Raw genomic sequence first — 25,203 nt, forward strand, 5'->3', positions numbered from 1 at the left:
GCTTACTCACTGTGCCCGACATTTATACCTGCAGATGTTTGGCGTGGTCGCTCTGGCAGGCCAGCTCCTGCTCCAGCTCGGAGACGGCGAGCAGCGCGCGCGCCGCCACCAGCGCCGACAGCTCGCCCACCACCGTCACGTGCTTACTCACTGTGCCCGACATTTACCTGCAGATGTTTGGCGTGGTCGCTCTGGCAGGCCAGCTCCTGCTCCAGCTCGGAGACGGCGAGCAGCGCGCGCGCCGCCACCAGCGCCGACAGCTCGCCCACCACCGTCACGTGCTTACTCACTGTGCCCGACATTTATACCTGCAGATGTTTGGCGTGGTCGCTCTGGCAGGCCAGCTCCTGCTCCAGCTCGGAGACGGCGAGCAGCGCGCGCGCCGCCACCAGCGCCGACAGCTCGCCCACCACCGTCACGTGCTTACTCACTGTGCCCGACATTTTCTGTAACCAAAGAAGATATAATAGGATAGAGCGGTACTGTCATAGTCAATTTTGTAACCACAGTAAATTCACTGCCATCTATCGACACACTTTAAAACTAAAAATGAAGATTTATAAAATACGATAAAATGTATTTAATTTCATTTTAATTTTTAATTTATTTATTTAAGAAACAAACAGTCTTCTATAGTTATACATAACACTGGAAATTTTCTTAAAGCTAGACTTACAGTTTCCTTAATGAAAATATTTTAACATCATGTTTAATAAAGTTTCTACAGAGTAAAACAGAGCTGTTTGTGCAAACAAGAACAAAAACAATAACAACAATAATGACAACAATAATAAACAATAACAACAATAATGAGATTTAAATATAGATAAATGTTTTTTTTATTTGCATTAATTATTTTTATATGATTTTGACCCATGTTCTTTCACTGAAATTCGTTAAAATTGTTAAATAACAAACGAAACCGTCAACGCCCTCTATACGAGAGTAGGCCAAAGTTAGTGGCGCCTTCTGATTGAGAATCAATCTTTCTTGATTTTCGAGGCACGTTTTTTCCTTAGACTGTTGTATCCATCTATTAGTTATATCTATCTTTGCTGTAACAGACACGTGCATTACATCTTTTACTATGAATTTTCTCAAATGATTTTTACGCCTAAGACCGTAATCTGTTAAACGAAAGCCATTGTTTCTTTTTTGTGAGCCTGCAGCTTCCGTTTTGAGCGCGTGTCAAAGCAACAATGTCATTTAAAAAACTGCTATATCGTATTGGTTTTGAGGTTCAAATCTTCATTGAGGTGGTCGATCGTCCTACATTACCATTTATTTTTTTAAGAAATTGCTCATTTCCTATTTATTTAACTATAAAATATATAGTTATAAGATTCAACATGTGGAAACAACCCTATTAAACCTAGCTCATACCTTGAAGAGCGGGTAAGCCTCCACAAAGCTCTTCATGTCTGCGATGCTCTCCACCTTCTCGTGACTCTTGGCTTTCTTTTGGAACTCTTCCATTAGAGACTTCATCGTCTGCCCGATCTCGCCGAAGTTTGAGTACAGGTTCTGAAAATAAGAAAATATGTAAAAAATAATTATTGGTTTTTGGACGTTTTCTAAAATAAATATTGAAAACCTGATTCTCTAGCTAAGCTAAAAATCGACAGCGTCAATAGCGTCAAGTAGCGGAATTTATCAGTACTGCTAGTTGACAATAGATGTCGCGACAAACGAAAACTACAATTTTCAGCTAATGTTATAATCGGAACTCTATTTTAAACTCCATCTGGTTGTAATATTAGTTGTACATTGTTTTAACAGTACATTTTTCGTCAGTAGCGGCACTTGTGACATCTGGTGTCAAGTAACGGTACTGATAAATTAATTACTTAACGTTAGATGTCGACTACGAAATAACTCGCGTTTTGGTAAGAAAACTTTTGTATGGAGTTATTAGATTTACTACTTTATACCTCAATAGACGGCGCTCGCGGTGGATGTGACGTCGCGTACCTTGACTTAGAACTAGTTGGCGTTGTCACACTTGTCACATACCTTGGCATAGAACTCATTGGGGTAAGTGTGCGCGGTGGCTGTGACATACCTTGGCGTAAAACTCGTCCTGCTCGGCGGACAGCACCACCTCCTTGAAGTCCTTGTGCACGTCCGGCAAGTGTGCGAGGCTCACGCGGTGGTTGTGCAGTGTCAGGAGTTCGTGCACCATCGCTTGGTACGTCCACTGCGAACAATTTTTTTTTTAATACTACGTAGGTGGCAAACAAGCATACCGCCCGCCTGATGTTAAGAAGTCTTGTAGCCTATGTACGCCTGCAACTCGAGAGGAGTTACATGCGTGTTGCCGACCCTAACACCGCACTCTCGTTGAGCTCTGGCAACCTTACTCACCAGCAGGAACACAACACTATGAGTAGGGTCTAGTGTTATTTGGCTGCGGTTTTCTGTAAGGTCCTCCTTCACCAGTTGGGCTTTGTTCTAGATCTGGAATGACATCCGCTGTGCCGTGCCCTACCACACAAAGCGAGATGTCATTTTGGACGTAGTTTAAGGACATACCCGGGTCCAAAATATTAGGATGTGTCAATTTTTACTGTCAGTACGTTCTCCTGGATTTATTTAAGGTGTCTGAATGTTACATACGGATTACAATTAAGATTAAGATTATAATTATCTTAATAAAATCTAACTACCTATAGCAGCTAATGCAGCTATCACTCAGAACGTATTTAGCTTAGTAAAGTGGCGTTTCCTCTCTGTTACAGAGCAGGTAAGTCACTATGTCTTTATTTAGCAACTCCCAGTGCCTATAAGAGACCATAATAGTTCATTTCGAAGATAATATCTTTAAAGCAACATACCTGACTCAATAGTGGTGTGACAGGATCATCCCTCCGGTCAATAATAAGCAGCTGCGGCGTGGGCAGGTCGCCGTGGGCCGGCACGTGGTGGTCCACGAGCGCGGCCTCGCGCCGCAGCAGGTCGCGCACGCGCTCCGCGAGGCGCGCGCACGGCTCCGAGCCCGCCTCGTAGCGGACCGCGCAGCGACGCTTCAGGGACAGGAGGACCGAGAGGAGGCCTGCAGCGCAGCGCTGCAGGTGCGTCTGGTTCCAGGACCGACCTGGGACAAAAGGTTTCACATCTTATAATAGCATTAATTAATCCCAGCTACAAGTATACTGTTAAGCGGTTAGAGAAGATCTGAAGGAACAGAGGAATCAGCAAAGCGACCAAAATCAAGCTAGTGTGCACCCTGGGTTTCTCTATATTCCTGTATGGTTCGGAAACCTGGACTGAAAGCGAGTACTAGGACTAGGAGTAGAATTGACGGATTTGAGATGTGGTGTTGGCGCAAGATGTTGGGGATGCGTATTCCTTGGACGGCGCGCCGCATTAATGACATACCCGCGCGCAGCGGGCCTATGGGGCTCTCTGTGTCCAATATAATAACGCGTTCCGGGTGATTGTGGGACTGCCTCGCTTCTGTAGCGCATCAGGAATGTTTGCGGAGGCGCGCGTTGATTGTTTTCAGACGACCTTGCGCAGGCGCGCCGCATCCCCGGTGCGCCGGGTACGGGACGGTCCCAACATCATCTTAAGGATGATAGCGGATAAGCCGGATTGTCCGCTAATGTTACACTGTGCGGGGCTACATTCCCCAATGGGCTCCATACAGTGGTAAATTGTAGGTTAAGTGTGTAGGTTTAGGTATAGGTATAATTGTTATTAGGCTTAGGTATACTAACCCTCTTGAAACTGTCTTTTACTAACAGAATGTATGTGTCACGCACGGTTACACGAAATAAAATGATTTCAAATTCAAATTCAAATTAATACATCATTCCTGAAGGAATTAAAAATCGAGTGCCGCTTATCAACCTTTTATCTCCAGCGGATCCTTAATTACTTTGGACACGTGGCCAGAAGCACATTTTTAGTTGGCTTGGTGGATGGAGGATGGGGTAGTGGACATCCACCGACCCGCTGGTTGGACACTAAAGAAGGCCTGCCAGGGATCTACACAGGCGCCTAGGAAGGCGGAAAATCGTGCAGAATGGAGAGCCCTGGTGCACAAAATAACGACCTTATGTGGTTGCGACCGTCAGTCACGAGGAAACGAGAAAAAAAGAGGAAGAATATCCTAAAAACTTCAACTACCAATTTATTTATGATTATACATGATTAAATAACTTGATATTGTACATAGGTAATAGCTAGTAATAAGTTTAACAGATATTTGTGTATACTCGGGCATTTTTCATGACTCGTAGCAGCAGTACACTCGACAAGCAGAAGTTTACTACCTACACACAAAGTTATTAGACCTTCACCGTGGCCGTGGGTCTTAGCCAATTTGTGTAAGAATGTCCCTATAATATTTAATATATTTAATATTTAATACATGTTACAAGCCTTCAGGAAAAGGGGTTCTTGAGCAAGTGAATGCCCACATAAAGTTACGCAAACAGACCGAAATAGTAACTTACCATGCAAGCATCCAACAATATTGAACGAGAACAGATGGCGGTCAACTGCAAGGTAGTCAGCAAATACTTCTTGCACTTCTCTCACCGCTTCCTGTTCGTCACACTCTGCTAAAGTCTTGATGTCTGCCTTTGAGATCACATTGCTAAAATCTGGGGACAATTAAGATAATATTTATTCATTTAAAACTTGTGCTAATTGGTTTTATATAATGCCAAATGAGTTGTGGGGCAAAATCGCCACAGAGTGGGAGCCCGAAAACTCAAATCGGGGACATGGCAGACCCCGCGGCGAAGGCGGGATGAACTAGACTCCTTTTTGAAGGAGTGGCCAGACACATCACTGAACAGAGATCTGTGGAGAAATTGGGGGGAGGCCTTTGCCCAGCAGTGGGACACGTAAGGCTCCAAATAATAATGGTAAATATACAATTTATACTTAAATACACACATAAATAAACATAAATTTATACATTCATAGATTCAACTCAAAATAGGTACACGTCAAGTTAAAAACTTTAATACCGAACGACTTTGTATTTTCTGTCGCTCATGGATATTTGATAACAATACCTAAACTAAGTAAATTGTTAGTTAATATATTTTTTATTTCAATCATTTGTTGCATTTTATTTTACACAATACATTTGAAATAGTATATATTTGTAAAAGTATGTGTAGTAGTAGTTAATAGTAGCTCTATTTAAAAAAAATTGAAACTAAAATATAAAATAGTACAACAAATTTATTAAATAAAAAATAATGATATCAATTAATATCAACCTGTTTTCAAACATAGAACACAGTATTTTAACAATATTGGTAGAAGAGCCGGCAGTAAAGTTTCGAACCAACGTGATACCGCGATGAGATGCACAATGGTTTCCTATAAAACTGATGCTAAGTCCGAATTTGATAGTCTGCCACGGCGGAACTAGCCGAAAGTACAAAAAAAATAGCCACTTCCGGTGCGAAAAAGGGGGGGTCATTTAACCCATCTGATACTGCAATAAAAGCTATGGCATCAGTTAGAAATTTACTGGTAGATACAGAAAAGCGAAATCTGCCAGTATGATTCCTGCCGGAAGTGCTTGGCATACGCTCTCAAAGGTGACCATCGGGACCCCTAAATTAACCCATCTGATACCAGCATGAAACCAATTCCAGTCGGTAGATATGAACCTTCTCTTCAGGAATATATAAGTCTGCCAGGGCGCTTTCAGCCGAAACACCTTGACATACGAGATTATGTGAGCAACATCCGTGGAACCCGTATTTTGGAATTGTACAGATTACAGACATTTTAATTATTGCAGGCTTATGATTTATTACCTAATGCTTATATTTGTATATTTTTATGCCATTAATAACATATATTTCAAATTTATTAATATACACAATATAATTTGGGCATTAATTTAATACCCGCTTACGGCTTTGTACTTCTTTGTTTGCCTTATAAAGGTGCTAACAAATTAGCTACCGATATCTTTACAGTTGATAGTACTCGGCTCCTGAAGTATATGTAAGTATGAAACATTATAGGTTTTATGATGTTATTTTGAGAAAATTGGAAAACAAATTTGCTTTGTAAAAAAACTCTGTTAATGAGATAATTAAATGATACCTCATTGAACAGATTCTAAAACCTCTTTTAAATATAAAACTTAACTGGCCACTTCACGTTGATAAATCAAATGACACGTTGACAATGACATTTAAGACACACAAGCAGTTAAATACATGATGATTCTTTTTTAGATAGAATTATAGTATATTTATTTTGTTCGGTAAATAAAATAAAAATAATGTGAAATTTTCTTAATTAAAAGTTAATTGTTCTAGAGTAAAGTACCATCTCGTAAAATTTCTGTAGCTAATTTGTTAGCACCTTATATATAAATAATAAAATAATTTCAAATTACAATATTCTTTATTTACCAAAATGAACAAAATTATTATTATTACATACTTATTGTAAACGGGTGTGAAAAGACAGGATTTTCAACGTCAAGGACGTTTTTTACCAATAATCCAAATATGAATATTTTACATCATTTTTAGGGTTTCGTACCCAAAGGGTAAAAACGGGACCCTATTATTTACTAAGACTCCGCTGTCCGTCTGTCCGTTTGTCCGTCTGTCACCAGGCTGTATCTCTCATGAACCGTGATAGCTAGACAGTTGAAATTTTCAGATGATGTATTTCTTTTGCGTGTTGTATATTAAAAACAGAATAATATAAATATTTAAATGGGGCTCCCATACAACAAAAGTGATTTTTTTGCTGTTTTTTTCCGTAATGGTACGGAACCCTTCGTGCGCGAGTCCGACTCGCACTTGGCCGGTTTTTTATTTGAGTCCCTTGTTAGTTTTTCAATTGTGCACTTGTGAAATCAATTTTTACCCGCCTAGTTCGGAGAAAATCAAAAAAAACCAGCAATTTTCTCAATAACCATCCTTAAAACGGGGTCGATCGATATATACATAAGAAAAGAAAGAAAGGGGTGAATAGAATTATTTAGTTTTAGTTGTCATAGACATCGAATTTATTAACTAGTATTTGCCAACAACAAACCATAAATGCAATTGAAAAAAAAATATACATATATGTATATATCTCACTTTCACGATTTTTACACATTATTCTTCGAGACCACGGGGACAACGCCGTACTCGATACGTCGAAGGTAAATCTTAAAACTTAAATACGCGATTAAGTCCCGTTTCCAATTTACATTTGAAATAGACAAGGGAGGGGTAAAATTAAATGGGGAGAAAATACATTTTATACGATTTGCAGACGACATCGCGGCGTTTGCAGAAACTTCAGCTCAACTAGAACATCTAATGTCTACTGTAGGTTATAGGTTTACCTGTCTTTTAGGAAACTAAATATTTTCTTTTATGCCGTTTAGTACAGCTTTGATGTCTACCGTTCTCCAATTCTCCCTCAATTGCTCATAGGTTAACTGGAAGAGATCCCTGAAAGGGATAAGTTCGCCTTTGTACAAATGATGCGTTTTTCTCTTGTTTTATATGTTTGTTTTTGTACAATAAAGAGTAGTAGTAGTAGTAGTAGTAAACTCTTTATTGTACAAATATACATATTAAAAAGAAAAGAAAAGTTTTACTACTACTACTACTACTAATGTTACAATGGACACAGTATTTAACTAATTAGGCTTAAAGATAAACATAAAGAAAACTAAGACCCTTACAACTTCAAAATGCAAAACTAATCATCCTCCAATAGTTCTCAACAACATCCCAATTCAGCAGGTTGAAAGTTTTAAATATTTAGGTAGCTTAATTACCAGGGACTCCAGGTGCACACCAGACATCGTTGCAAGGATTGCTATGGCAAAAAAAGCTTTCAACCACAAGAAACAATTATTGAAATCCCGTTTATTATGTAAAAGCAAGAAGCTACTGATTAAGGTGTACATCTGGAGTATAGCCCTTTATGGAAGTGAAAAATTCATCACACAAATATATGCCCTTATCGGAATTCGAACCCAAGACAGTCGACTTTGCAGGCAGTAAGTAGGCCAGACCGGTCGTCAATAAATTAGTTATTATTATCTTATTTGTAGTATTATAAAACAACACCCTGAATGTTAAACTACGTCATTTTTGCGTCAACGTCAAGTAATGTACGGGAGAGGTGGGCATGACGGGATACTTAATGTTTCAAGTCCAATAAAACTGAAAATGCTATTCTTTTTAAGTTTATGTTATTTTTAATTTTATCTTTGGTAATCAGTCTTTCATAATCAACACTTACTAGGAACTCTCTTGTTAGATAATTAAATTAAAAATAAATTAAAATGGCCGAAAGTGCCTTCTCTCCATCTTGCCCCTAGGTATGGTAAGATGGGGAACCCCTACGGGACAAGATAAGAATGATTTATAGAAATATTATATTTAGGGCCTAAACAAAACTTCAATTTTTGGCTATTGGGTCCATCGTCTGATAACGTCTCACGAACTGTTTTACTTTTATTTCTTAAGTCGTCTGAGGGACAGAAAATGTGTTTACAGCTAACATGTACCCCATCTTCCCTTTATAACAGCATCCACCGCTTTTTTCTTGGCCTCTAACCACTCTCCTCTAACGGTGAAAAAGTATAAAAGAAAGTCAAAACTTTCTTTTATACTTTTTCACCGTTCTACAAGAGAAGAATAAATAAATTCAAATCCGCAATTCTTCATCAGTTTATCACTTTAAAACTACGACCGTCAAGATGTACCCCATCTTGCCCCATGTGCCTAATGAAATGCGAAAGTTTTTTGTTAAAAAAAAAACCGTACTTGAAACCAAACAAGTCCTTAGCTGTTGGCGTGATTGCTGGGCCACAGGAATAAATTAATAGTATATATGTGCTGGTGATAATAAGGAAACAAACGCAAACCAAATAAACACAAAAACCGGCCAAGTGCCAGTCGGACTCGCGCACGTAAGGTTCCGTACCATAATACCATTACGCAAAAAACGGCAAAAAAGTCACGTTTGTTGTATGGGAACCCCACTTAAATATTTATTTTATTATGTTTTTAGAATTATTTAGAATCATTTATTCATCAATTGTGCATTACAGGTAATAAATACAGGTGTTATAAACAATTAGTTATAGTTTGTTATAACGGCAACAGAAATACATCATCTGTGAAAATTTCATCTGTCTAGCTATCACGGTTGATGAGATACAGCCTGGTAACAGACGGACAGACAGACAGACAGACAGAAAGCGAAGTCTTAGTTATAGGGTCCCGTTTTTACCCTTTGGGTACGGAACCCTAAAAATAACAAGGAATATGGCAAAAACAGTTTTTTTGCAAATAAATAATTAACGACACCATTTGTCTAGCCGGTCACTGTGCGAACTGATTGCTATGATGGCGACGGCGGCGACGCATCGTCATGCGTTAACGGGATTCTGATGGTTGGTCAGTCGTGTCGCCATATAAAGCCGCTACCCCGTCTCGTCTTGCCCCTCTCTCCCCTACATAAGATAGTGATTAGATACACCAAATAGGTGAAAAAACGCCTCAAGCGTAAAAGAAACCACCAAAAATCATTTTATGTCGCATTACAAGCCTGATTTAGCTATGAATACTAATTACCCCCTTATTCGTAAAACTTTACGAGCCTGAATTAGTTAAATTATGTTTTATCCTTTTCTTACAAATACATAAGTCAAAATGACAGACAAAGACAAACGATTCATATAGCTAATTCTGTGACTATTAATCATATTAATCACATTATTTAATTTATTTTAACTTAATTTATTATAAATATGTGTTATTAATAACGTAATAATATACAAATATAAGCATAGAGTAATAAATTAATAAGCCTGCAGTATTTGAAATGTCCGTAATATGTACAATTCCAAAATACGGGTTATACGGGTACCACGGATGTTGCGCCACATAATCTCGTATGTCAAGGTGTTTCGGCTGAAAGCGCCCTGGCAGACTTATATATTCCTGAAGAGAAGGTTCATATCTACCGACTGGAATTGGTTTCATGCTGGTATCAGATGGGTTAATTTAGGGGTCCTGATGGTCACCTTTGAGAGCGTATGCCAAGCACTTCCGGCAGGAATCATACTGGCAGATTTCGCTTTTCTGTATCTACCAGTAAATTTCTAACTGATGCCATAGCTTTTATTGCAGTATCAGATGGGTTAAATGACCCCCCCTTTTTCGCACCGGAAGTGGCTATTTTTTTTGTACTTTCGGCTAGTTCTGCCGTGGCAGACTATCAAATTCGGACTTAGCATCAGTTTTATGGGAAACCATTGTGCATCTCATCGCGGTATCACGTTGGTTCGAAACTTTACTGCCGGCTCTCCAACCATATGTATTATTATTATTTTTTATTAAAATGTCTGCATTTTTTTTAATGTAGTGTGCACATTTTTATTGTATTGTGTAAATAAATGTTTTTAATGTTAACTTAATATTACCGAATTTATAATAACTTATTGTAATTTTTATAATATTTTTAGTTTTAAAAATCATCACCATCATTGATGATGATGATTTTTGAGTAAATACAATCTACTTACATATAAAATACACCCCATACTTTGGGTACCGCAGCTCTCTAGACAGAAGTGCTATGTTTTCTGATGTAGGCCGCAGGAAGGCAATACACTTCATGTGCTTGAGGTTGTCCCACTTGGAGTGGCTGTCAATCCTCTCAAACAGATACACCTCCTTTTGAAGGATCTCGGACTGGCTGAACACCATGCTCACTATACTTGTCTGCATAAAAAATATATTTTCCAAATCAGTCCAACCCACCGTCTTCAAGATGGAAATCGGATAACATAAATCCGGCCAAGTGCGAGTCGGACTCGCGCACAAAGAGTTCCGTACCATTACGCAAAAACCGTAAAAAAAAATGTTTATTGTATGGGAGCCCCACTTATTTATTTTATTTTGTTTTTATAGCGGCAACAGAAATACATCATCTGTGAAAAATTCAACTGTCTAGCTATCACGGTTCATGAGATACAGCCTGGTGACAGATGGACAGACAGACAGTGGAGTTTTAGTAATAGGGTCCCAATTTTACCCTTTGGGTATGGAACCCTAAAAAAATGATTATAATATTTCAACATGTCCATTGTAGTTCCAGCATGTGACTGTTGATGTTTGAACCAAATGCAAGTGCTATCTCACAAGCAATTTTTTGCTAGCCATGCAGGGTTGATATAACTAATTATAGCAAGTATGCTTATAAAATTAACCCATAGCCACAGGAAACGTGTTAACTAAGAATAAAGTTCTTCAAAAAAGAGAGTACATACATATATGTTTTTAAATGGTTGGGAGTGTGCATTTGACAACCTGAATTTGCACGTGTCCATAGATAATCATGGTAAAACACTGAGTTTATATAAAATGGTAAGGTTTTAAAAAGGTAAGTCAATTTCTAATAAGATTTGTATTGATATAGTTGGTTACCTCAGAGGTAAAATTTTAGTTAAATAATTCGTTCCTTAGATTTGTTATTTATTGCAAAGCACTTTTTATATTGTGCATTAAACATAAATATAAAATTATAAGTAAATATTTACAGTTTCTTTATCCATGAGAATAACTTTCATTCCTGGCCCACTTTCCTCTGTCATCTTCGTTATATACATCTTGACTGCTTGTATAACGTTCATTTTGATAGTATTTCTTGTAATAAGTGATGCAGAAAATATGTTTTCCTTTATTAATTGAATTAAATCACAAATAAACTATGAGAAATTGTTTTGGTGACACCCCAGCCCAGCTGTCAATTTGATAATTGCGTTTAGTATCTTCACTGTTTCTGTCAGTATGGTCAGTGCAAACACGTTTAGGTACTCTAAATTGTTGGTAGTTTATAATATTTACATTATAATAAAACAATAAGAAAATACATAAAAGGGGGAATACGAATAATATATATGATTTGAAACGTTTAGATTTTTTACCAGTTTTCCATTTTCCATGAATCTAGGCCTTAGGCCTATGCGATTTACGATATCAATATCACGACGTGACGTGCCACTGACGTTAGTGACGTTACGTCACGTCACTAGTTATCATCGAAAGGTCGGCAGGGTCAGTGGAAGTGATCGGCGAATATTTTAATTTTATAATAAAAGTCTGACACTTTCCTTTTAATACTCACGCGAAGATGTTCTCCCGCGTCCTGAAGCCTGTTGGCACACTCGCCGTTCAAAATGGAGCCAAGAGCTTCTCTACATCCCCTCAGGTATATAACTTCTACTCTTTTCGTTAAGATTTTCTAATTTCCATTGTAATATTAATTCAATGCGATGTTATAAACTCATTGTCTTTCCTTCCTCCTCCACCTACCTTTCAAAGTGTCTGTATATTTGACAAAAATGATATTTCAGAGAAATTTCAAAGTGGTGGTGGCGGGTGCGGCTGGTGGTATTGGCCAGCCCCTGGCCCTGCTGATCAAACAGAACCCGCTGGTGACCCAGCTGGCGCTATATGACCTGGCGCCGGTCACGCCCGGTGTGGCCGTGGACCTGTCCCATATGAACACCGTCGCCAAGGTCACTGGCTACAAGGGCCCTGAGGAACTTCCTGCCGCTATCAAAGGTACATTTGAAGTTGGAACACATTTACCGTAGCCTTACCGTAATCTGTGATCAATGGTAGCATGTTACATAACAACTTTTATAACCTATTTTTTTATATTTGATACCAAATTAAATGACAAGTCTCAATGGTTTTCAAGTACATATTGACCTTGTATACTCTTAAATAGCACAATGTCGTAAATTATTCTTATTTGAATATTATTTTATGATTGAGTTGTCCTAAAATGTAGTGACCTTGGCATTGTGTTAGTGGAAAAAAACAGGTTATTTTTGTTATCTGTATTTTGTAACATGTTGGATCATCAGGACTTGACTATAATTTTATCTAATAATATTTTTTTCAGATTTCAAATAAAAAACTTTTTATTTGATACTGAAAACTATGACTAAATCAAATTAGTAATGGAATGTGAAATAATGAGAGCACGAATAAATTAAATAAATCTCTTGCGAGTATTTATGACACTTAATTCCAACTGATTTGCTTATTCAAGTATTTCTTTAGTGCTTCATCATTAAAAAAAAATTTGGTAGATACAGTCGCAACTTAATGTTGCCGATAGATAATACAAAGCTGCTATTAAGTGTGCACCTTTGAACTATAGTCTGTATCTTTAGGTAGTTAAATAAATGTAAACAATGTGTTTTCATATTTTCGGGTACTCGAAACATTTATCAGTTAACCAACCAAATAGAAAACTGCCTAGATCTGTTCCTTCATCATTCTGGCTTTAACCTATTTCATTTAATCGTGTAATGTTTTCATCTACCCTCAAATGGCTAAATATTCGATCTTGTTTTAGGTTCTTTACTAGGCCGAAGTAATAGCAAATATTACAAAACTAAATTACTATCGATTAATCAAATCATCCCGATATATTCCTATTAACAAAATAGCACGATTACAGCAACTTCGTTGTTATGCTGAATAAGTATAAATAAAATAAAATAAAAGTAATAAGTAGTAATACTTCCGTAAACTGTAACCCACCGTTAAGGTTTACTGTTCAATTTGGACTGGTAATTGGTTAATTGCAATTAACGTTTGGACAAGACTGCTCTATTGTATCTTTAGGTATTTAAAAGAATGTAAACAAACCACACTTAGGTATTTTATTGGGCAAGAAAATTCTTCAAGTCTATTAATTAAAAATAGAGTGAAACTTAAAAATAGTCAATTAATTAAAAAAGTTTCACAATAAAGTGAAAAATCCTTGAATGGTTCCATTGTTCCTTAGAATTTTGTTGTTGTATGTTTGTTTTACGAGAGTTACGTGAGCTGTAGAGACTGTAGACCTTGCGTTAAGACGAAAGTGGAGGACATGCGTGAAATCACCTTTTCATACAGAAGTAGTCCTCATTTTCCTCTCTGGATATTAACATTATTGAAAATAGTTTGACACAATTTGTTGTATATCAAACACAGCAATTCCCCTCCTTATTTTTCGATTTTTTAATAATTATAAGAGTTAGGAGCATTCTATATGAAATCTTAGATACTTAGTTCGTTGTGTCTTTATCACAGTGAACTCACAATGGTCTTAAGCGCCATAGACGCTATTGGCGCTTAAGTTCTTTATGTAAAATTTCGCATTTTTAAAAACTTTTCAAAAACTGGATTGATAAAAAAAAGCTATTTTATCATAGAATCTGGTCATAAATCTTCAGGAGAATAGGTTAAGAATTCCGACCTGTAGAGGAGAACATCCGGATATACGAAAGCAAAATGCCCAAGTTAAAATGGAGACCTTCGCTGACGCTTCGGTCAATAGGGGGTATTACTGCAAATACTGCAATGTTCTGCCGCCAGAGTGCAGCACTAGCCCCTTTAGTAAACCATAGAGTAACTTCTACATACTGTACCTTTAACAGGTTTTTGTCAAGTTTTTAGAGATAATAAAATATGACATTGATGCATCAAGGCAGTTTGTTTATAGAGGACCTAAAGGGAAACGCGAATCCGAAATTTCACTATCTGCCTCTATCGCTCGAATATGCAAGAATGACAGAGATGTTAGATAACGAAATTTCGATTTTCTCGTTTCGCGATAGACCCTCAGATTGTGGTAGTGGCGCTCCCTACGCAGAGTTTGCGTAATATTCCCTATAAAAAAAAACCTTAAATAAAGCTACTACTATTTATCTTCTGTATTATTTATTATTTGTCAATAACAGACATTATTGTATTGTATAAGTGAATCTTATGATAAATTAACAAAAACCTAAACTCAACCTTACCAGGCGCCGACCTGGTCGTGATCCCCGCCGGCGTGCCCCGCAAGCCCGGCATGACCCGCGACGACCTATTCAACACCAACGCCTCCATCGTGCGGGACCTGGCGAAAGTGGTCGCCGAACAGTCGCCGAAGGCCATCATGGCTATCATCACCAACCCTGTTAACTCCATGGTGCCTATTGCCTCTGAAGTGCTGAAGAAGGTAAGTTTGTTAATACATAAAATACTATGTATACATAAAATGCGGCCAAGAGGTGGTTAGAAGAGCACAGATGGGCAAAGGCGCGGTAAAAAGACTCGAGAAAATATGGGAGAACAGAAGCATAAACCGCAAAACAAAGTTCAGACTAATGCGGACCCTTGTTTTCTCGATCTTTTTGTACGCGTCCGAAACCTGGACCATCGAAACCGATGATAGATCAGGATAGATGCGTTCGAGATGTGGTGCTGGCGGAGAATGCTCCAGATTTCATGGACTGAACGCCGTACAAACGCATCTATTCTCGACGAACTTAACATTACAACGAGGCTCTCCACTGTTTGCTCCCAACGTGTACTTAGTTTCTTCGGTCATCTGAGCAGGACAGGGCAGAATGATTACTGGCTGCATGGCAAGGAAGCGTAGGGATGGAGGTATGGCCACGCGTTGGGCGGACAGAGTAACGTCAGTGACAAACGCCACACTGCAGGCTAGCATGTACTGGGCCCAAGACAGAGCGGCCTGGAGAGCACTGGTGAAGAGTGTCCACACTTGTCACGTCCCTCAGCCATGAATGAGGTTACGACAAGGAAGAAGAAGAAAATACTATGTTTGAAATCTGGACCACGTGGTCGCTGAGCAGTCTCCCAAGGCCATCATGGCTATCATTACAGAACCCCTCAACGCCATGGTGCCTTTGAGGTCCTGTAGGATGGTGAGTCTGTTGTTTAACAAGGCATTTAAAGCTATCAACACTATATCTTTAAAACAAATGCATTGCTCATGTGAAACCTCATCTTAATCAACATTAGAATATTAGAGTTTCGTACCCAAAGGGTAAAAACGTGACCCTATTACTAAGACACTACTGTCTGTCTGTCCGTCTGTCTGTCACCAGGCTGTATCCGTGATAGCTAGACAGTTAAAATTTTCACAAATGATGTATTTCTGTTGCCGCTATAACAACAAATACTAAAAAATATAATAAAATAAATATTTAAGTTGGGCTCCCATACAACAAACGTGATTTTTTTGCCGTTCTTTGCGTAATGGCACGGAAATTCTTCGTGCGCGAGTCCGACTCGCACTTGGCCGGTTTTTTATTTTATTTCTTAAAACTGTGTACTTAAGTAGGAAGCTCTGCTGCTCCCAGTACTGATTTTATAAGTTTTACATGTTACTGAGGTCTATTAAGTGTTACAATAAATTTTTAATCAAGAAAATAAGTTAAGTAACTCATCAATGGTTACTTCAGACACATTTATAGAAACTGGCTCTTTTATCAGTGGAGGTAGATAAACCTGTCTTTGTTTTGTAATGAACTTGATCTCATTCCACAGTTATATTTTATTCTGTGTTGCTAGAACAAAATAAAGCAAACAAAAAACTTATTAAATAAAAACAGGCTTAATTAAAATAAATAAAAACATTGATCATTAAGAAAGAAGCGCTGGTGGTCTAGCGGTAAAGAGCGTGCGACTTTCAATCCGGAGGTCGCGGGTTCAAACCCCGGCTTGTACTAATGTGTTTTTCGGAACTTATGTACGAAATATCATTTGATATTTACCAGTCGCTTTTCGGTGAAGGAAAACATCGTGAGGAAACCGGATTAATCCTAACAAGGCCTAGTTCCCCCTCTGGGTTAGAAGGTCAGATAGCAGTCGCTTTCGTAAAAACTAGTGCCTACGTCAATTCTTAGGATTAGATGTCAAGCGGAGCCCAGGCTCCCATGAGCTGTGGCAAAATGCCAGAATAACGCGAGGAAGAAGAATGATAATTGAAACAATGCTCTTTGATTACATCATGTTTAATGGTAAATAACATCATATAGTACAGAATTCTGATAACAGTAACGTCAAACCGGGTCATAGTGTTATTTGTTTCACCATAAACAGCTGTAAATTGATAAGACAATAGAGAGGACATAGTAATAGGGTATTTGACTGTATTTGAAATATGTAAATTATTTTACACCATGCATAAAATAAAGCACCAGAAGATGAATAGAGAAACGGAGACAGCAGTTATTTTTATACACAATTTCTATTTTAAAACCCGTATAAAACTATGGAGTAGGTGATTTGATTGTGACGTCACATGCTAGTGTTTCATATAAATTCCATAGTAGCAAAATCGTTTTGACAGTTCGATAAAAGAAACTGATTTGACTAGTAGTCAAATACCCTATTTATATATAGGTATTGAAAATAGTTGAAGTAATGTTCAAACTAAAATGAACAGTCTTTGTTATTTAACACTACAGTTAACTATCTTATCTTAAACCTTTAAACGAGCAATTCTTGTATATATATTTATATATATTTCGGAAATCTCGAAAACGGCTCTAACGATTTCGATGAAATTTGCTGTATGGGGGTTTACGGGGGCGAAAAATCGATCTGTCTTATCTCTAGGAAAACGCGCATTTTTTGAGTTTTTATATGTTATCGGAGCAAAGCTCGGTCTCCCAAGTATTGTTTATAAAATATGAGTAGCTTATATTATTTTGTCTACCGAATAAACGTATTCAATCAAGCACGCAATAAAAGACTAAAACGTATAATGTTCTTAATTGAAAACAATCAGAAATCGGGTAAACAGTGCACGTTTTTCTTGTAATTGGTTGCTTGTCCATGTTATTAGGAGTTTGAAACCTAGGCACCAACAGCTGTTTTTAGGGTTCCATACCTAAAGGGTAAAAACGGGACCCTATTACTAAAAACTGAAATAAACTGAAATAAAGACCTATTACTAAGACTCCGCTGTCCGTCTGTCTGTCTGTCACCAGGCTGTATCTCATGAACCGTGATAGCTAGACAGTTGAAATTTTCACAGATGATGTATTTCTGTTGCCGCTATAACAACAAATACTAAAAACAGAATAAAATTAATAATTAAATGGGGCTCCCATACAACAAACGTGATTTATTTGCTGTTTTTTCCGTAATGGTACGGAACCCTTCTTGCGCGAGTCCGACTCGCACTTGGCCGGTTTTTTGAATGCTATAAATAAAAAATCCAGCTATATAATAAAATCAGGCCATTGATAAATCCATACTAATATTATAAATGCGAAAGTCTGTCTGTCTTTCTGTCTGTGTGTTCCCTCTTCACGCTTAAACCGCTGAACCGATTTAGATGAAATTTGGCATAGAGATAGGTTGAGTCCCTGAGAAGGACATAGGATAGTTTTTATCCAGAAAATCATCCCTTGAGAAAGTAAAAAGCGGGGTGGAATTGAGATAATTAACGAAATGCCTGCTAATTTGTGTGCATAATATGCTCAAATTTAGATTGCTATGAGAATTTTTCCAGGCGCTATTCTTCTTAGCGGTTACTAAGTCCACGCAGACGAAGTCGGGGGCAAAAGCTAGTATCAAATATATCAAATAACGTAGTATTATCGTATGAGCGATTATAGTAAACAAACTTATTACATCATATAATTATAGAATGTGTACAATTTTATTAGCATGCTATTTGCAGGGTGATAAGATTAAAATAGCGCGAGGAAAGTTGCATGCGGTCTCAGCGTGGATAGTTACTTTAATCTAACATGTGACTTGTGATAAGAGACGACATCGACAGGTGACAACCAAAACTCACTAATTACCATCACAAGTTCACACCTGTAGTGCCCCGTATTGATAACTAAATAAAGTTGATTTTTAGGGTTCCGTACCCAAAGGGTAAAAACGGGACCCTATTACTAAGACTCCGCTGTCCGTCTGTGTGTCCGTCTGTGTGTCCGTCTGTCCAAGCACCACCAGACCAGGCTGTATCTCATGAACCGTGATAGCTAGACGGTTGAAATTTTCACAGATGATGTATTTCTGTTGCCGCTATAACAACAAATACTAAAAAGTACGGAACCCTCGATCCGCGAGTCCGACTCGCACTTGGCCGTTTTTGTTTAATATTTTTTAGTAATTATAAAGTTTTGGTTGTCACCTGACGATATACGTGAGATGAAATAAATAAATAATAAAAATTATTGTTTTTTTTACACAAATTGACTAAGCCCCACGGTAAGTTCAAGAAGGCTTGTGTTGTACTCAGACAACGATATATATAATATACAAATACTTAAATACATAGAAAACAACCATGACTCAAGAACAAATATCTGTGTCATCACACAAATAAATGCCCTTACCGAGATTCGAACCCGGGACCATCGGATTCATATTATAATACCTTAATCTTGATATAGTATGAATTTTACTCCTCACACCGTAATCTGTTAAACAAAAGCCTTTGTTTCTTTTGTTGAGCGGTTACCAATGCTACCGCTACTGACTGAACAGGAACAAACTCGTTTAAAAATAAATTTTACCGTCCTATTTACATGGTACAAATTTATGTAGCAGCTCTGTATTCTGAGGCCACACGCAGGCAACCGTTCGGCCTTCAATACCCAAACTCGTTATCTCAGAATGAGCTGTTACATTTTGAACCTTAATACTATCACGATAGCTGCTTTTTAATGACATGGTTGCTTTGGCACGCGCTCGGCACGCGACTAAGCCGCCTCTCCATAAAATAAACAAAGGTGTTTGTTTAACGGATTAGGGTCTGAGGCCTAAAAATCATTTGAGAAAATTCATACTATACCAATACTGCTTCCTATTTGAGTCACAAACTTATTTCTGTCCCCAGGCCGGCTGTTATGACCCCAACCGCGTCCTTGGCGTGACGACCCTCGACGTGGTCCGCGCGGCCGCCTTCATCGGCGAGATCAACGGTGTCGACCCCCAGTCCGTACAGATCCCCGTCATCGGAGGACACTCCGGAGTCACCATCATCCCGGTCCTCAGCCAGAGCAAGCCCGCTGTCAAGCTGACCGACCAGGGCAAGATTGAGGCCTTGACTAAGAGGATACAGGAGGCTGGTACTGAGGTAAGAGTCAGATAGTCATCGGAGGACACTCCGGAGTTACCATCATCCCGGTCCTCAGCCAGAGCAAGCCCGCTGTCAAGCTGACCGACCAGGGCAAGATTGAGGCCTTGACTAAGAGGATACAGGAGGCTGGTACTGAGGTAAGAGTCAGATAGTCATCGGAGGACACTCAGTTACCATCATCCCGGACATCCCGGACCTCAGCCAGAGCAAGCCCGCTGTCAAGCTGACCGACCAGGGCAAAATTGAGGCCTTGACTAAGAGAATACAGGAGGCTGGTACTGAGGTAAGACATATACAGTCATTGTAGGACACTTCGGGGTCACCATCATCCCGGTGCTGAACCAGAGCAAGCCAGTAGTCAAGCTGACCGACCAAGGCAAGATTGAGGCTCTAAAAGAGTACAGGAGACTGGTACTGAAGGACCCCTAGTTAAACTAGCTATAAACTGGCAAACACAACAGAGACATGGCGAACTTGAGATTGGCATAGAGGACAGTTAAGTGGTCTCCGTCAACTGATGGCATCAATCTCCCGAACCTTTAAATATTTAAAGTGAGATTTAGATATTATATTCTTATCCTGACACTGAACTTAGTTTAACATTACATTTATATGGATAAGAATTAGACATTTAGAGGGCGACCAGAGAAAATCTACGTTTAAGACTCTGCCTAGGCTTAAGGCCGTTCCCTGAGCCAGATGGCGAAAATTCTTATATGATCATGTTTTTCTAAGAGGTGTTGATATTCGTAGACGTGGAAAAAATATATGTAGTTCTTGACTATATTATGATAACATAGCTTGATACAATTAATTCCCAAAGTAACCTCTAACTCGGATTTTTAATCAAACTTTACTCAGTTATATAAACAAAAATAGAAGAAAAAACAATCTTAACTTAAATAGTCATTTCATAGCTTTCTAATTTCGATATTGTAAGGTAACGTTTTTAAAATAAATAAAAATCGACAATATTCGATCAAAATGGACACTTGGCGCGCATGATCTCCGTTGTTTCTTGCGAAATGTGACAGCGACAGCGGCAAACCGATGAAACAATCTTAACACACAGCACTATTTCGAGAAGAGTGAAGATTGTGAACGTGATGCCTTTTATGTAAAAATATTTATCAGTACGGTTTTTACTCACTATTATTTTTAGTCGCTTTTGGCGACATGTTTCGGATTCTTTGGGAATCCATCCTCAGGTACAACCGCCGCGGACACTCGTGCCTGAGGATGGATTCCCAAAGAATCCGAAACATGTCGCCAAAAGCGACTAAAAATAATAGAGTAAAAAACCGTACTGATAAATATTTTGAAATATGTCTCACGATAGTTTAAGTGCCTTTTATGTGATGCAGGTGGTGAAGGCCAAGGCCGGCGGCGGGTCGGCGACTCTCTCGATGGCGTACGCCGGCGCGCGTCTCGCCAACGCTGTTCTGCGCGGTCTCAACGTAAGTTTACTCTGCTGTCATAGGAACATTCCAACAATGATCAATTAGCTCCATGCATGAATTTATTTTTTATTTTTGGATTCATAATTTATATCGTTGGAACACCGGAAATGATAAAAATACTTTTGTAAACCTTAACATTATTTTATTAAAAAATATTTAAAATGTTGAAAATTTTTGAGCGGTTGAAACGCTCATAATTTTTAGCGCGAATTCGACAGAGCGTGATGACGTCACACGTTGGGCGGCCCAACTGACGTTTGCTACTAATGACACTAATCTGTCGAACGCGTGACGTCACGTGGCGTTTCGAGCGTTTCGCTCGCTAGCTTTTCGCGGGCAAATTTTTGTACTTTTTATTTATAATTTTAAGTGATTAAATGGTAATTTAAAAACGGAAATGCATTTGTAACATGATATAACGGTAACAAACATCCGAATAAAACATATTTCGTTCAAATATAAACTTCATGCATAAGGCTAATTCATGCAAACACGCATTTACTGAAGATTAAAGGTGTAATATAGTTTTATTTTCTGCGAAAAAGGGACCAAAACCTGTGAAAAATGACGAAGACATGCGTCTGTACAGAACAACCCTTTGGAATTCTACAATATCATACGCGGCGTGGCGCCACGTCAAGCGCGTTAACATTATTATTACGATTTGCCGTAAGATCACAACAAAATAGTGCTGTTTTAATGCATGCCTCACAGAAACGATAAAGTAGGTGCTTTCTCCGCATGACCCAATATCAACAAAGTTTTATGTATGTATGTATAAACTCTTTATTGTACAAAACGCAAATATGTCACAGGATAGGCAGTACAAAGTCGAACTCATCCCTGATCTTCTCCAATTTTGACTTACTCGCATTATACAGAAAAAAACCGACATATTAAAATGTCAATTTTACGAATCCAGGGCGAATCCAACGTCGTGGAATGCGCGTACATCAAGTCTGACCTGACCGAGGCGTCATACTTCGCCAACCCCGTGGTGTTCGGCAAGAGCGGCGTCGCCAAGAACCTCGGCTACGGCGCCCTCAACGCCTACGAGCAACAACTGCTCAAGGAGGCCATCCCTGAGCTTAAGAAGAACATCGTCACCGGCGAGAAATTCGTCAATAAGTAGATGGACGAAGTTGTATCAATGTAATTGTAACGCGGTTATTGTTATATGGCGTTATTCTTAAACGCGTTTCTGGCCTGAATCGTTTGACTTTATTATTTTGACTTTTGTATTTGTAATACCTAAAGTTGTATAACACTTGACTCCGTTTCAAGGAGATAAGTATGCGGCTTTAGCCAACAAAATGTATTTTTGGTTTGTGTGATGAAATGGCCTTTTATAAGATGGGCAACTAAAGGATAGCATAACTGCCAAGCATAAACGCTGACAGTAATATTATAGCTGCAATATTATAGGAAACGGGTTAAATTCTCTTAACCTTTTTACCAAAATATATGTCGTAGAATTTTAACCGGTTACAATGACATATGCCATTAAATTAAGTAGAAGGCCAGGCGCGGAGAATCGATTTAAGTTTAATTTTATTGTTTAAGTGTCGATCGTTAACTGTTACTAAAATATTTATTTATTTTAATTATTATTATCAAGTTTTTTACAAAAAAACTTTTTTTAAATCATTTTTTATCCGACATTGTTAAAAACTGATATTTATACACGATAATACAGTATTGAATCATAGCATCCGGTCTGGCCCATTGGTAGCGTGGTAAATAGCTAAACCCCGTATATACACTTAGTATTTCATCTGCATTTTGAGCAAAGTTATTTCGATACCTTAAGACTTGAAATGACTGTTTTTAGTGTCTCATAGTATCGAAATATTCAACCAAGTATTGTGGTCGAGGCACCTATTGCCAAAGTTACCATGTCTGCGTGAGGACGAATGTTTGTAAATATATTGAGTGTCCGGATGTTGTAATAAATGTTACTACACTTTTTATAATGTTTTATTTACCTTAAATTTACAAAATACAGGGTGACCTTAGCTATTGGACAAACCCTGAAATGCCACTTAGGGTTACTTCTCAGGAATGCTCTAACGTTAATATTTTTTTTAATAAAAAAATAAATTTACAAACAAAAATTAATTCCAATGATTGACAATAAAAAGAATCAACGTGCGGCAATGATGAGATTTGTCAAAAGTCAGAATTTTTTAATGTCATAAATAAAAAAGATAATCACTAAGGTTGAAGGTTTCATACTATTTATTACCTCGGGAGCTAAAACACATACAGGCTGCTCCAAAGTAAAAAATCGTAATTTGTTAATTTCTTCGTAACCGCTACACCGGTTGTTATGATACTTTGTATACTGATTATAAATACCCTAAATGCATATCTACGTTTCGGCTTTGTCCAATGGCTAAGGACACCCTTATATTCAGTATATCACCTTACACATTCGATATAGAGCTAAATTGCCCGCTAATTTACACAGTCGATATACGAGACAACGCGTTGGAGGGTCTGCCATCTTGTGACCTAAATCGAAAACTTAAACCTGACAATCACAGCGCTTGCTATGGCTAAAAATGAAACCAATGCTAGCATGAGCTGTAAGAGGTATGGTTTTTCAGTAAACATTGATTGTTTTTAAAATAAATATAGTCTTAACAAGATGTGTTGTTGTGAATTGTAAAAAACGGCCAAGTGCGAGTCGGATTCGACTTTCCGTACTTTTTAGTATTTGTTATAGCGGCAACAGAAATACATCATCTGTGAAAATTTCAACTGACTAACTATCATGGATCATGAGATACAGCCTGGTGACAGACAGACAGCGGAGTCTTAGTAATAGGGTCCCGTTTTTACCCTTTGGGTACGGAACCCTAAAAAGTAGTAAAACACTGACAAAAATAGTGACTGCAAATTGTACAGATTTCCACAAGTACTTATGGTGAAATCAAGAACAACGAAATAAGTGGCTAATACTTTTAACTGTCCGGGCAATCCGTGCATTACATGACATGCACCGTCCAACTACTCTGTCACGTCTACGTGACGTCAGATATAGATGGCTCTATATCAGGGGTCTGCCACCGGCGGCCCGCGAGCCTCCGGGTTACCTACATCAGTCCTACGTGATCGAGTGATAAAGAAAAGTCTTTCATTTCAATTTATTTTTTTTGGAGTTTGTACCCATTATCACAAGATCTACATTAAATGTGCTGATCACTCAATATGCACAGACGTGCCAATATCATAATTTCATAGAAGTTTGACGTTTAAAATAACGCACCGCGTGTGCTGTCAAAATAGCTGCAGACTTATCTTGGTCTAACTACAAAAAATGTAATTATTTATATCTCAATAGACATAAATAAATACAGGATGGCTAAAAACTATGTGCATTCCCGTTGCCAGGGAGATTTTGGGATTATACTGAGCAACTTTTTAACTATGGGACATGGGACCAACTCCGAAATCCCGAAAAATGGTCTAAATGGTGGTAGAAAACTATTGGAGGGTAATTTTTTCGCTTTTTCGGGGTTTGTCCTATAGTAAAAATTGCTGTATAATCCCAAAACCTCCCTGGCAACGCGAATGCACTTATTTTTTAGCCACCGTGTATACAAATTACAAAAATACAAATTTCATTGGGACTTCACAAGTCCACAGATCACATCGTATACTCTCAGATACGACTGTTTTTCGTAGAACTCTATATAGATCTCCAGCATCAGCAGCACCAGATACGCCGAGAACACAGTCACTCCTGTCCATGAGCGCGCCTTGGGATTGCTGTAGCTAAAGCGGGCGCTCCTTTCCATGGTAAAATATCATATGTACA

General features: G+C 38.3%; 2 protein-coding genes across 2 annotated transcripts in view; one reads left to right on the plus strand and one right to left on the minus strand.

Moving 5' to 3' along the window:
* The window catches only part of LOC134749963 (vacuolar protein sorting-associated protein 45), a 28,848-nt gene extending 17,096 nt beyond the window's left edge, over positions 1–11,752 (minus strand). The window contains exons 1-7 of the mRNA XM_063685001.1: positions 11,555–11,752; positions 10,538–10,736; positions 4,461–4,610; positions 2,835–3,094; positions 2,063–2,197; positions 1,384–1,524; positions 309–446 (exon numbers count right to left, since the gene is read on the minus strand). Of these exons, the coding sequence (XP_063541071.1) occupies positions 309–446; positions 1,384–1,524; positions 2,063–2,197; positions 2,835–3,094; positions 4,461–4,610; positions 10,538–10,736; positions 11,555–11,647 (1,116 nt within the window). The 5' untranslated portion in view covers positions 11,648–11,752. The remainder of the gene's footprint in view (positions 1–308; positions 447–1,383; positions 1,525–2,062; positions 2,198–2,834; positions 3,095–4,460; positions 4,611–10,537; positions 10,737–11,554) is intronic.
* A 281-nt stretch (positions 11,753–12,033) lies between these two features.
* Positions 12,034–23,347, plus strand: LOC134749968 (malate dehydrogenase, mitochondrial). Its single transcript, XM_063685005.1, has 6 exons — positions 12,034–12,225; positions 12,371–12,581; positions 14,825–15,021; positions 19,678–19,917; positions 21,285–21,377; positions 22,303–23,347. Exons 1-6 carry the CDS (start codon positions 12,148–12,150, stop codon positions 22,510–22,512), a joined length of 1,029 nt encoding a protein of 342 aa, XP_063541075.1. The 5' UTR covers positions 12,034–12,147; the 3' UTR covers positions 22,513–23,347.
* The last annotated feature ends 1,856 nt before the right edge of the window (positions 23,348–25,203 follow it).

This window comes from Cydia strobilella, chromosome 19, assembly GCF_947568885.1.
Source record: "Cydia strobilella chromosome 19, ilCydStro3.1, whole genome shotgun sequence".
Taxonomy (NCBI): Eukaryota; Metazoa; Arthropoda; class Insecta; order Lepidoptera; family Tortricidae; genus Cydia; species Cydia strobilella.

Bases quoted from the DNA above. Each gene is read 5' to 3' on its own strand.
- LOC134749968 (XM_063685005.1), top strand. From the start codon at position 12,148: ATGTTCTCCCGCGTCCTGAAGCCTGTTGGCACACTCGCCGTTCAAAAT. The intron at 19,918-21,284 runs GTAAGAGTCAGA...TATGTGATGCAG, and splicing joins TACAGGAGGCTGGTACTGAG to GTGGTGAAGGCCAAGGCCGG. The intron at 21,378-22,302 runs GTAAGTTTACTC...TTACGAATCCAG, and splicing joins CTGTTCTGCGCGGTCTCAAC to GGCGAATCCAACGTCGTGGA.